General features: G+C 41.5%; 1 protein-coding gene across 1 annotated transcript in view; it reads right to left on the minus strand.

Moving 5' to 3' along the window:
• Nucleotides 1-978: 978 nt before the first annotated feature.
• Nucleotides 979-13,561, minus strand: part of LOC133128818 (apolipoprotein B-100-like) — a 33,207-nt gene continuing 20,624 nt past the window's right edge. The window contains exon 33 of the mRNA XM_061242626.1: nucleotides 979-1,036. Coding sequence (XP_061098610.1) covers nucleotides 979-1,036 — 58 coding nt within the window. The remainder of the gene's footprint in view (nucleotides 1,037-13,561) is intronic.

Here is a 13,561-nt window from a genome sequence, read left to right on the forward strand (position 1 = left end):
GGAGATGATAAAATCTTAATGGATATATAGTTGAATCACTAGGGTATTCTTTCCTTCCCACAGTTAATACCATCTAACCTCTATTTGGTAAGGCATATACCTTAACTGCTCATGGATCTTATCGCACCTCTCTTGTGTAAAAATGCCAGTCTGTACTCTGTACTGCACATGTGAGAAAGATAGTTGACACCAAACTGCCTGCTCCTCTAGTGTTGTGTAAGGGCTCTTTCTGAGAAACCGCAGTTTCACTTTACATTCTGGGCAACTACGCAGTTGCACATGCACATGCACACAGTGCGCACTTTATTAGGTATTTATTACTTATTAGACTTCTACTACTGTAGCCTATCCACTTAGAGTTATGATGCGTTGTGTGTTCAGAGATGCTCTTCTGCATACCACTGTTGTAATGTGTTATTTGTGTTCCTGTCACCTTCTTGTCAGCTTTGACCAATCTGGCCATTCTCCTCTGACGTCTCTCATTAAGCTCTCTGGCAGCAGAACTGCTGCTCACTGCATATATATATTTTTTGTCTTTTGCACCATTCTTTGCAAACTCTATAGACTAGTGTGCGTGAAAATCCGCAGAGATCAGCAGTTTCTGAGATACTCAAACCACCCTGTCTGCCACCAACAATCGTTCCACGGTCAAAGTCACTTAGATCATATTGAAGTGCAAGTGTGGGGAGGGGGAGGTGCCAGGCATCCCGAAGTAGCGGAACGGAGGGGTCTTGCTGGTGCATATGTCTTCATAAGTGATTGAATACAGGGGCTGATCCCTTAACTGCCTGGTATGCAAGCACAAAAGTTTTACATTTGATGCGAGCCATAACAGGCAGCCAGTGGAGGTCGCTGATCAAGGGGATGACATGTGAATGTCTGGGGACATTGAGTACCAGACAGGCTGCGGCTTTCTGGATCAGTTATAGGGGTCTGATGGCAGATGCTGAAAGGCCAGCCAGCAGAGAATTGCAATAGTCAGGCGGGGTCCTGTAACAAGGAGGCCAGGGGTTGACACTCTTCCAGCCCAGGTCGCCTGGGAGGACCGATCAGAGAGATAGGATTTAATCCAGTCTAAGGCTGTGCCACAGATCCCTGTAGATGCCAGGGAGGATAGGAGGATGGAGTGGTTGGCCATGTTGAAGGCTGAGAGGTCAAGGAAGATCAGGACAGAGGAGAGAGAGGCTGCTCATGCAGCCGGAAGGGATTCATTGACAGAGAGGAGCACGGTCTCTGTCGAGTGGCTAGGTCTGAAGACTGGTGGGGGTGCAGCAGGTGATTCTGTGAGAAAAAGGGAGAGAGTTGGTTGGAGGCAGCTTGTTCAATGGATTTGGATAGAAAAGTCTGCATACAGACAGTAGTTCTGTATACAGGAGGGGTCCAGAGTGGGTTTCTTTAGGAGTGGGATGATGGAGGCCCTCTTGAAGGATGAGGGAAAGTGGCCAGAGGACAGGGAGGAGTTAACAAGGGAGATGATGGGTGTCTCGGTGGGGCAGCCTGTAGAGCACTGACCGCATGCTCATTGCGAGCCGCGACGTCGGCGGTTCGAATCCGACTGTCTGACATTTGTTGCATGTCTTCCCCTCTCTCTCGCTACCATTCTTCCTGTCTCTCTATACTATATACTGTCCAATAAAGCTGAAAAAGGCCTAAAAAATATCTTTAAAAAAAACAAGGGACATGACAAACGGGAGGATGTCAGGTGTGATTGCCTGAAGGAGGTTTGAGGGGATAGGGTTGAGGGCACCATGCTATATCCAGGTAAACATTGAGCTGTATTGGGGTTAAGCTAGTCCATCTATGTGTTGTATTTCCACCCCCTAGATGTCTAGATTCCAGTTTTGCTCAACGCAGTTACGTTAAAGGTACAATAGGTAAGATTTTCGTGTTCAAACATTGTTACAAGTCAATTGTAAATCCCTTCCTATCATTGAAAAAGGCCCACTGACATGTTGACTCACCCTCTGCCTGTGTTTATAGTCCTTAAATTTGGGTTTCAAAGTGTACATTTGTCGGGCATCACTCTGTATCAAAACATTGTGCAGCTGTACAACAATTCAAGTTCATTGGTTGAAAATTGGCCACAGCCAATGGCGTATTCTGATTGTTCGTGTAGCTGCCCAAATTAAACTCCAGGTAAGTGATCACTGAAACTCTGTACACTATTGCTTATTATCCAAGCAAAGACTACATATCTAGTTATAAAACAATACCAGTTTGTTATCGGTAGCAACAAACAAATTAGCTATAGTTAGCTTGACGAATTTACAAATATCCATTTGGGATAAAATATAGGCAATACAAAGATAGTAGCGATTGCACAGGCGTTCAGGTGGATATCCGTAAATTTGGGAAGTAATAGCTAATTTTCTTGTTGTTACTGATAGCTAACTGGTATTGTTTTCTAACTAGAAAAGCAATTGTATACAAAGTTTCAGTGATCACTTGTCTGGAGTGCAATTTGGGCAGCTACACATTCCTTTTATCTATTTACATGTTCAATCATCTGTGTTTAGCTAAACCTTTCCAACTGTAAGTTGCAGTTGCATCGTTCGTGGTAGACTATCATATCTTAGTTATATAGCCAGCTAGTCACGTAACCAAATAACTTGCTTCCTCACAATATATTTGGTTTGCTAAAGTGAAAACTTATATAAATGTAAATAGTGTTGTGTAGCACACCAAAGCCAAGATTTCATAAAGTCACCTGTTTGGCAAACATTTTCATTTCAGCTTTCCAAAACACAAGAACACTGAACTGTATAATTTAAGTTGTTGTTGCAATTCCTCTCTTGACAGTTAGGAGTCCGATATTACCTATTGTACCTTTAATGTGAGCTAACTTCATTCTTACATTGCTCGTAATCATTAATTAACGTTAGTCATAATCTGTAAATGTACTTAACTCGCATTGCATTCAAATTAGCCAAGGAAGCTGCTAATTCTCCCAGCAGTTACTGTGAATTTGATTTGTTTGTTCAATTGCTGGCTGTTTTTTTTAGTTTTATCAACTGGAGGAGGAGTTGTGTCCATAATAGGAATAACTACCTGTAATAAATAGCAATAATTGCAAATTGAGAGATAAAACAAAAGGTAAGAAAGTAACTGATTTTCATACATTAATTCATATTTTATTGTACAAAAATGCATTCTTTGAATTACGCATTAAGAACACAGTGAACAATACATTCAGTGAATTTATTGTGTTGTGCTTTTCCTCTGATACTGACATGAGCAGCATAGGCCTAAGCTTAATTATGTAAATATCCCAACTATCATTAGGTTATTTGTTGACTTGTTGATTTGATTCTATGACCATCCACGTTGGTCCGTGGTTCTGACTTGATTCATAAAAATGTTCTAAAGTATCGCAAACAATGTGTCCCAATAATTAAAGTTACTCATGAGCCAAATAAAAGTATTGTCTCTAAAATATCTGTGCTGTGCTGTGTGTGTATGTGTGTGTTTGTGTGCGAGCGTAGGTTATATGCATTTACATACGCAAGCCTGCATCAGGTGAAAGAAACAATCAGACATCTTTTATGTAATTGTTATTATTTTGAATGCTCTGACACCAACCTAAGGCTTTATTGCAGGGATCAGCAACTCATGATCCTAAAGGGATGAGACCTGCTGGTTTCCCACCCTCACTTTACCTGAGAGGGTAAAGTGAGGGTAGGAACTTTGTGATGACAGTCTGGCCAATTAGCAACATTTTAATGCAAAATTGTGTGATGCTACTATTTATAAGCAATGATATCTCGGCAATGAGTCAAATATCCAAGACTAGAAATTCTGGAAATGTTTTTTTTTTTTCTACTTTTGACTCATCGGTCCATAAAATATTATCTGATATCTGATATATTTCAACAACTTTTTTTCTCATCTCTTCTGGACTTTCCTTTGATCATGGCATAACAAACCTATGAATTTGTCTGAATTAATGCAGTTCTGCAAAGAAAAATGGGGTAAAATACCAATTTCAATTTACAGAGCAACCAGTCCTATGCTATGTCAGTTCCATGCCGTTGGGATGCTTGAATGTGAATAGCATTCTGGTATAGAGCTCATCCTTGAGTGTGAAACTCAATGGAAAGCTTTCACATCTTGAGGCTTCATTTTTGCTTCATGTTGAAAATGGCTCTGCTGCTGCGGTTTGCCAAAATGGTTATGTAGAGCTAGCAGAGCTAGCATAGCAACAGAGTGGGGCTGAATAAGCTTCTGCAATTAGTCATGCATCCTCCAGAGTGAGGTGAATGAAATAATTATAGTGTTTAAACAAAATACATTGAATCTTTTCTCATAGTTATCCAATCAATGTATTTTGTCAGTTATTGTCAGTATTTAGCAAATGTCACACACTTTATTTTCAAGTAAGTTGGGCTATAGTGATTTAAACTAATGTCATTTTGGTGAAAACCACCAAAATTATGCTTTTTAACCCTACAATCAAAGTAAATGAATTATGATGTGCATTTTGGAGGGCCGACAGTATGCAGGTTTTCATTCCAACCAATAAGTACACCAGCTCATTTCACAGATTTCACGATCTCCTTCAACCAGAGAGGAGGGAGCTGGTTAGTGAAGTCAGCTGGTGTAGAGATTGGTTGGAATAAAAACCTGCATACTCTTGGCCCTCCTTTGCACATGATTGGACACCCCTGTTCTATGGCAACATCACAAAAGGATGCAGTTCAACTTATTTTCCGCCAGGAGGCCCCAAAGCCCTGCCAAACATTCAATCAAAGAAGAGGATTACAAGCTTATTTAAATTTTCCATCCATTAAAATGTTAATAAAAACACAATTGGAGAAGAAACCATAGTGGTGAACTGAATGTCTTTTTCAAGTTTTGGAGAAACCATTTCAGAGTCCTTTGCCTGTTCAGTACCTTAAAGGTCATTCATAAATTAAGTGCAAATACAGATAGCAATTTTGTGCAATACTGGTTGCCTCTAAAAGCTCCAAAAGCTTTTTGATTGTGTCAACCAGTATTATGTGTTTCATTCACATTAATTCATTTTTCAGATTTTATGTCATAAAAAATCCACATTTCACCAGTTAATGGCCAAAACTGTCAAACAGCTGGGTTTTCTTCGGTGTAAAGTAAACTGCTTATCTCATGTAGCAGGATACTTTGCAATGTGCACTAAGATGTTGAGTCCAGAACAGAGTGTGAGTATCATGTTAAGATAACGAGTTCTAAGTAGAGCTTATTTAAGGATAAGGGTCCATGACTTGACAATCCATGATTACAGTAGGTGTGTGCTGTTTATCAGCCAGTTTTTGGCAAAATAAATTGCTTCATAAATATATTGTTACATTCAAGGAAGTACATTCAATGTCCTGATTTAAAATAAATAAATAAAATTACAATGTTTGTATTTTGCCTATACTGCAAAAACAGCAATATTCACAGAATCATATTTTATCCTTGATTTCTTTTGCTTTTTTTTCAATTTAGAAATAAGGATGACTGTTTAGAATTGTTTTTAAGAAATAATGCTTTCAATTTTTAAAAAGGGATTTTGTTTTCCGAAACATTTCTTTGTGCTTCTTCAACAGAGCTTGGACAGCACACCTGGAAACCCCTGTCTGCCTTGAAATTTCAGTCTTGCCATGGTGTATGAATTCTGACATTAAACTGTCTTCAGCAACCTCACCTTGTAAGCAGAGTTTGGCTGTTCCTCACCCTGTTTTAACCCTCCTACACAGCTGTTTCTGTTTCAGTTAATGATTGTGAAGTAGAATATAAATTCCATAAAACAAGTATGGGGCATGGCGTAGCCTATTATGCCCAAGAAACAACAAACGAAGAAACAACAATGTGAAACCATTTTCTTTTTGCCTGTTGCATAGTGCATGTTACTTGAGAAAGAGTTTACAACAGCTAGGCTATATTGCCCGCCTTTAGTTTTCCACAGCTCTGACAATTCATTGCTTACACTAAGGAAATTAAATACACCGATCAGCCAACCTGCTTTAACCAGTTTTTCATGATAAAAAACGCTTTAAACTATACACTTGTCTACTTAATATTTAATTATATAATATGTGTACTTATATAATCAGATTATCATAAGTGAATTGCATTCAAAAGTTTCTTTCTTAAATGAAAATGGAAGTCTTGTAAGCTCATTGGGAGGGCAGGGTGGTGTGCATGGTTTTGTTATTTAAATATCTTGGTACGTACTGGTATTCGCGATGACGTCTATCTTAACAAATGCTCCAGGACCAGTATAATTGTTCATATTTAAAAAGAAATAAAGATCACCTGCCGTATTTAAAAATGCATGGTATCTAATCTTACATCAGTTTCACCCTTCTTCCCTTGAACTACTTGGGATTGCATGGTACTGCATGTGGTGAAATTTATGTCAGAGTAGATTTGACATAATAGTATTTTTAAATATGGCGGGCCTTTATTAAATATGAAAAAATGTCCTGGCGCACTTGTTAAGACAGACGTGATAATTAACACCAGTCCGTACGAAGATATTGAAATAATGCACTATTATGCACTATTAAATGTATACAAAGCATTTTTAATCATGAAAAAACTGGTTTAACCAGGTGGTTTTAATGTTATAGCTGATCGGTGTATGCTTTTGGCTTGTTTTACTTCCATTAACAGAACTTCAATCTCCACTTCAGAGATGCTTTTTTTTTTCTCTCGACTATCTCTTTAAAAATTCCATATGTGGTGTTTTAGCGGCATCAATTTATGCTAATCACAAATTTTGTGCACGTGCCTTTGTTTTACGATTACTTGCTATTTATCAGCATACACAGGTGGATACAAAAAAAACTATGCGTCTTTCATGAATATGGCGAAAGTTTTTAGTTCGTTTCAGATCACACATACATTTGCACACGGATTTACGAAAATATTGATAAATGAGACCCAATGATTTCAAATTTAGAAACAAGGATTTAAATTCGGAAATAAGGATTTATTTTTTAGAAACAAGGATTGTTTCTTTAGAAATAAGGATTTCTTTTTAGAAACAAGGCTTTTAAATTTATAAACAAGAATTTTAATGAGAAATTAACTATATGCAACTTGTTCTTCTTTGCAGAGAACAGGACTACAAGTACTTTGGTCAAGAATTGGTCCTAAGCCAACTGATCAAGGATCTAAAAGATCTTGAAGTAAATGGCATCCAGATGGTAAGCCTGATGGCAAGATTCTCAGAGGGTCTGAATGGGCCATTTCTGGGCATAGTCTTGGCTCACATGGCATTGGTGGTTTCGTTGGGAACTTTAGCAAGAGTATGTATTTTTGCAGATACTGTGAAATAGACCGAGATATATTTCAGTCAGATCCACTTGTCAAAACTCAAAAACAGTACTGAGCAGTCATATAAAGACAATGCACAGAGGCATTATGCACACTTATTTGATTAATTGTTTAATAACTTCTCACTACCAATGCCTTGCCCTGATGCCTTGGTCATGATCTTTTTGAGGGTGTGGTATACCTTGATGTGGCATTATATATTACACATCCCATTTCAGTGGCGAAACATTTCACATACACAGAGGATAAGTCAATTCAACCATCTTGGCAATGATAAGAGTTAAATCCTAGAAATGATAAACTTGGGGGTCATTCAGCACAGAACTGGTGTCTCCTTTAACTGTCCTGATAGGCGAGAAGATTGAGAGTCCAGCTCATAAAGCTGTGTGGCAACTTCTGTTGCAACTTAGGCAGATAGTTGAGTATATCTGCGCACCTGCAATTTCAATTTCAGGTAGCCTACTTCAGGGTGCTGATAGATTAAGATTGTCTCCTTTCAAGCCAAAGCACAATTACGTGAATCATTACCCAGAGCTTATTGTCATATTTGGTGCTCTTATCCTTCCCTGGACTCTGGAGATTCCTTGCAGTATGCAAGGAAGTTGCATAACTTTAAGAATTTCTGCTCCACTCTTGCTGAGAGGCATCAGCTTCTTCAAGCATATTTAAGCCCTGCTAGTATATTTCCTCCACACATTGTGGTAGAAAGGGGGACTGACTTTTACCCTAGGTATTATAATGTGGATATTGCAATTGGCCACATAAACATTCAATCCAATACCATAATTATTCATGAGGTGATGGTAAAAGGAACTGAATACAGAAAGAACATATTTGCTGTGCATGACAGACATGAGGAGGGATCATTTTTGGCCAAATCAAGTTTATCCTTATTCAAGGGAACTTTATTTCACAATGTTATCAATCTGAAATTGTTATTGATCAGGGCCTTCATTGCCTGCAAGAAACCTGTGCATAAAATGTTGTGCTGTATTGGTCATGAAGGTTTACTTAATTATTATCCCTAACATATAAGTATAAGCTGGGTGGCTTGACAGTGCCGTTCATCACACGAATGATAGCAGAGGTGGGGGAGAAGATAAGGCAGGTCCTCGCCAAAGCTTTGCCAAATCTTCCTCGAGATAAGACGGACCAAATGTTGCAGAGGCTTCTTATTTGGGGAATGGAAAGTACAGAATTGGTACCAATAACATTATTTATAAATTTGAAATTTCATGCGGTTTCTGTTACTCTGCCGTGCAAACTGTTTATTATTGTTGTTTATCGCCCCCCGGGTCCTCTGGGGAACTTCTTGGATGACACCCCCCTGAACTTCTTCAATGACACCCCCCTGATCCTCCTGGGTGACTTCAACCTCAACTCAGAGTCCACCCAGTCTACCTTTTCTCTCCCTCCTCTCTTCTTTTGACCTTACTCTCACTCTTACCCCTCCCACCCACAAAGCAGGCAACCTTCTTGACCTCATCTTCACAAGGAGCTGCACAACAACCAACCTCTCTGTAACACCACTCCATATATCTGACCACTCCTTCATCTCTTTCTCTCTTCCACTCTCCTCTTACACCCATCCATCTCTCCCACCATCCACTGTCACCTGTCGACGGAACCTACGCCACCTGTCTTCCTCCACCCTCTCATCTACAATCCTCTCCTCCCTACCATCCGCGGAGTCTTTCTCTCGACTGTCTCCCGACGATGCGGCTACAACTCTCATGTCCTCCCTCTCATCTTCCTTTGACTCTCTGTGTCCCCTCACCACCAAACTAGCTCGGGCCTCCCCCCCCCAGTCCTTGGCTTTCTGATGCTCTACGAGCTGTCCGAACCGAACTGCAGGCGGCGGAGAGAAAATGGAAAAGGTCCTGTCTCCCCAGTGATATGGCTTCCTTCCATGCCCTCTTATCATCTTTCCATTCCTCTGTCTCTCTAGCTAAATCTTCCTTCTTTCATTCGAAAATTAACACGCCCGCCTCTAATCCCCGCAAACTGTTTTCAACTTTCTCCTCTCTTCTGGCCCCCCCTCCCTCCCCACCCCCCTCATCACTCACACCTGATGACTTTGTCTCCTTCTTTGAAAAGAAGGTCGATGCTATTCGCAATTCCTTCTCCCAACCCTCCACCCCTGCTGACCCTCCTACCCTCCCCAACTCCCTAACCTCCTTTTCTCCCCTCTCTGACGCCGACACACTGAAACTTCCCACCGCCCAACCACCTGTCCTCTTGACCCCATCCCCTCTCCCCTCCTACAATCTATATCTGATGACATTCTCCCTTTTCTCTCCTCTCTAATCAACACCTCCCTCTCTTCCGGCACCATGTCCTCTTCCCTGAAGACGGCCAGAGTCACTCCCCTGCTCAAAAAACCTACTCTTGACCCCTCTGCCCTGAACAACTACCGGCCTGTCTCTCTTCTTCCCTTTCTCGCTAAAACTCTGGAAAGGGCGGTCTGCTCCCAACTGTCCACTTATCTTCTCCAGAACAATCTCCATGACCCCAACCAGTCTGGCTTCAAGAGTGGCCACTCCACTGAAACCGCCCTGCTCGCGGTCACTGAGGCACTCCACTCTGCTAAAGCAAAATCCCTCTCCTCTGTCCTCATCTTCCTTTACCTGTTGGCCGCCTTCGATACAGTCAACCATGAGATTCTGCTCTCATCGCTGTCTGAGATGGGTGTCACAGGTTCTGCACTCGCTTGGTTTTCCGCCTACCTCTCTGGTCGCTCCTACCAGGTGACTTGGAGGGGCTCAGTCTCCGACCCTCACCCCCTACGAACTGGAGTCCCGCAGGGCTCGGTTCTTGGGCCTCTCCTCTTCTCGCTATACACCATGTCTCTTGGTTCTGTGATCTCTTCCCACGGCTTTTCTTATCATTCCTACGCTGATGACACCCAACTCTTCATTTCCTTCCCCCCCGACACCCAAATCACCACACGGATCTCTGCCTGCTTGGCTGATATCTCTGCGTGGATGACTTCCCATCACCTGAAGCTCAACCTTGCCAAAACTGAGCTTCTCTACATCCCTGCTAAGTCCTCTCCGTCAATCGACCTCTCATTCACTGTTGAGGACTTTGTAGTTTCCTCCTCCCGTACGGCAAAGAATCTTGGGGTGACTCTTGATAACTGCCTCACCCTGGCTCCGCAAGTATCCTCCATTGCCAGAACCTGCAGGTTCTTTCTGTATAATATACGCCGTATCCGTCATCTCCTGACTGAGAAAGCCACCCAGCTCCTAGTCCAGGCGCTCGTCATTTCCCGCCTGGATCACTGCAACTCCCTCCTAGCCGGTCTCCCAGCGTGTGCCATCAAGCCCCTCCAGCTGGTCCAGAATGCTGCAGCCCGCCTGATCACCAGTCAGCCCAGGTCGGCTCATGTCACCCCGCTTCTCATTGGCCTCCACTGGCTTCCTATTGCCGCACGCATCCGTTTCAAGGCCCTAGTGTTGGCATTTCAGGCTGCTAAGGGGACTGCCCCACCTTACATACAATCCCTGATCACTCCCTACTCCCCAGCTAGACCACTCCGGTCTGCCAGCTCTGGTCGCCTTACGGTTCCCTCTCTACGTGCACCTGGCGGTCGAGCTGCACGTTCACGCCTGTTTTCCGTTCTGGTTCCTCAGTGGTGGAATGACTTGCCTACCACTGTCAGAACAGCAGAATCCCTCCCCCTATTTAGACGCAGACTCAAAACCCACCTTTTCAAACTCTACTTTAGTCCTCCCTCCTGATTTCCCCTGCCCCTCCTTTCTGATATCCCTATCCTTGTCTAACCCCCCCCAAAAAAAAAAAAAAAAAAAAAAAAAAAATTCACTTATGATGACAACTATGTTTAAAACAGCATTTCATGTGTATTTTGCTAGTTTCTGGATGTGATGCTTTGACTTATGGTAGAGCCTATGCACTTGTAAGTCGCTTTGGATTAAAAGCGTCTGCCAAATGACTAAAATGTAAATGTAATAAATTTGGTTGGACTGGTTTGTTTCATATCATCATCATATTTAATGACAAAGACTATCCCTTGATTGGTATATGTTAGGGTTAATCCACTCCCTAAATGGTGGACGCAGTTCCCATTTCACCCACCCCTCAAAAAAGCACAAGAAATCAAGGATAAAATATGATTCTGTACATACTGCTGTCTTTGCACAGTATAGCCAAAATACGATCATTGTGACTTTTTTGTAGTGCTCTTTTTTCACTCTGATGTAAAAGGGACAGTAGTGTTTGTTGTGGTTGGATGACATCATGATGACATCACACTTGGCCAAATTCAAACACTTTAAGTCTCTTTGGCTATAAGGGGGTGTCACTCGCCTTGCCACACCCCTGAGAGGGTAGTTGAGCTGACACAGGGAGATCTCGAAAGTACGGATTGCACCCGCATTTTATTCAGTCTTATCAGATTGGGGAGTGGAGAGAGGTGCGACAGCGATCTTGTATATAACCACAAAGGTCTTCACCCGACACCCTCACAGGATCACGGGTTGGAACAACAAACAAAAATAATTAATGTAAACAAAACAAACTGTAGCTTTTGCTCTGTCGCTTGTCAGCTCTGTCTCTCTCGCACAACAGCTCTCTCATCCGTGGTTCCCCAAACTCACATGCCTACTGCACAAAAGAGCACATATTTAACAGCTTGGGCTAATTCGAATCCAGGTATGGAATTACTTAGTTCGGTTCAGATCACATATACATTTTCACGGTTTTCCAAAAATATTGAAGGATTTGCAACAAAATATTGAATATGATCTATGATGACTATTTCAGTTTGTGTTAATTTGTCCAATTAATTAGGCCCCTAAAATTGGCGGGACTATGTGTAAAAATATGTAATTCCTTCATGGTTTGTAAAAAAACATTTTTTACCCTCAAATTCAAGCTGGAAGTCTGCACTTTAACAACATAGTGATTGTTTTATTTCAACTGAGAACTGTTTATTGTACACTTTAACCACATATTGATTGTTTTACTGTCGAGGACTTTGCAGTATCCTCCTCCTGCAAAGCCAAGAATCTTGGGGTGACCCTTAATGACAGTCTCAGCCTTGCGCCACACATATCCTCTCCTGCCAGATCCTGCAGGTTCTTCCTCAATAATGTACACCGTATTTGTCATCTCCTGGCGGAGAAAGCCACCTGGCAGACCTGGATTACTGCAACTCCCTCCTGCCTGGTCTCCCAGCTTGTGCCATTAATCCCCTCCAGCTAGTCTAGAATGTTGCAGCCTGCTGGACCACCAGTCAGCCCAGGTCGGCTCATGTCACTCCACTTTTCATTGCCCTCCACTGGCTGCCAATTGCTGCACATCCACTTCCAGGAGCTAGTGTTGACATTCCAGGTTGCTAAGGGTACTGCCCCACTTTACATCCAGACTGCAATTGCTCCCTACACCTCAGCAAGACCACTCCAGTCTGCCCAATCTAGTCCGGCTGCACATCACTGGAGGTATTTGGCATCATTCTAGAGACGTTTTTACCCATTCTGATGGTTGATGTGAACATTAACTGAAGCTCCTGACCCATATCTGCATGATTTTATGCATTGCACTGTTGCCACACGATCGGCTTTACTGTATGTCATTGTATACATGTTCGATATGTTATTCCCTTTACCTTATTGGCAAATCTGGATAGTGGAGTTGGATTGACAATTGAAGATCAATCTTGAATTGTCACTAATTGCCTGATGTTGGTTGCATGCACCTGAGAGATTCAGCCTTGCTTTTAATTTATTTGATTGATAACCTATTTATATGGTTCCTTGGCAGTATGTATGAACCTGATGAAACAATATTTGGTTCTGAGCTTGTCAATAAACTCTGCTTTTTTTTTCTTTTTTTTTCTTCCAAATATGCAGTTTACTATATGCCCCTTGAAGTCAGCTTTATTTTATGTTTAATAATCTTAATCTTAAATATCTCCTACACACTATTTTAGCAAATTAGTGGTTATGTAGCTGGGGAAAAAATAATCATATTTCATGCTGAAGAAATAGTCTTTATTGATACTCATAATTGAGTACATCTTAAAGGATGAAGATATAAAGAAAACTCAGTAAATAATTTCCACTTCTTACAACATGACAAACAGAATTAGTGCAGCAGCTATTTATTGAATACATAAAAAAGAGATTCAATAATGCGCATGCAGTATGATAACGACCATTTTAAATACACGTTGAAGAATTTGAAAAAAGTTAATCTGAGCAAATATTTCCGTTCATGTAGCAGTGTTTAATAGACTCAG

Source organism: Conger conger, chromosome 5 (genome assembly GCF_963514075.1).
Source record: "Conger conger chromosome 5, fConCon1.1, whole genome shotgun sequence".
Lineage (NCBI taxonomy): Eukaryota > Metazoa > Chordata > Actinopteri > Anguilliformes > Congridae > Conger > Conger conger.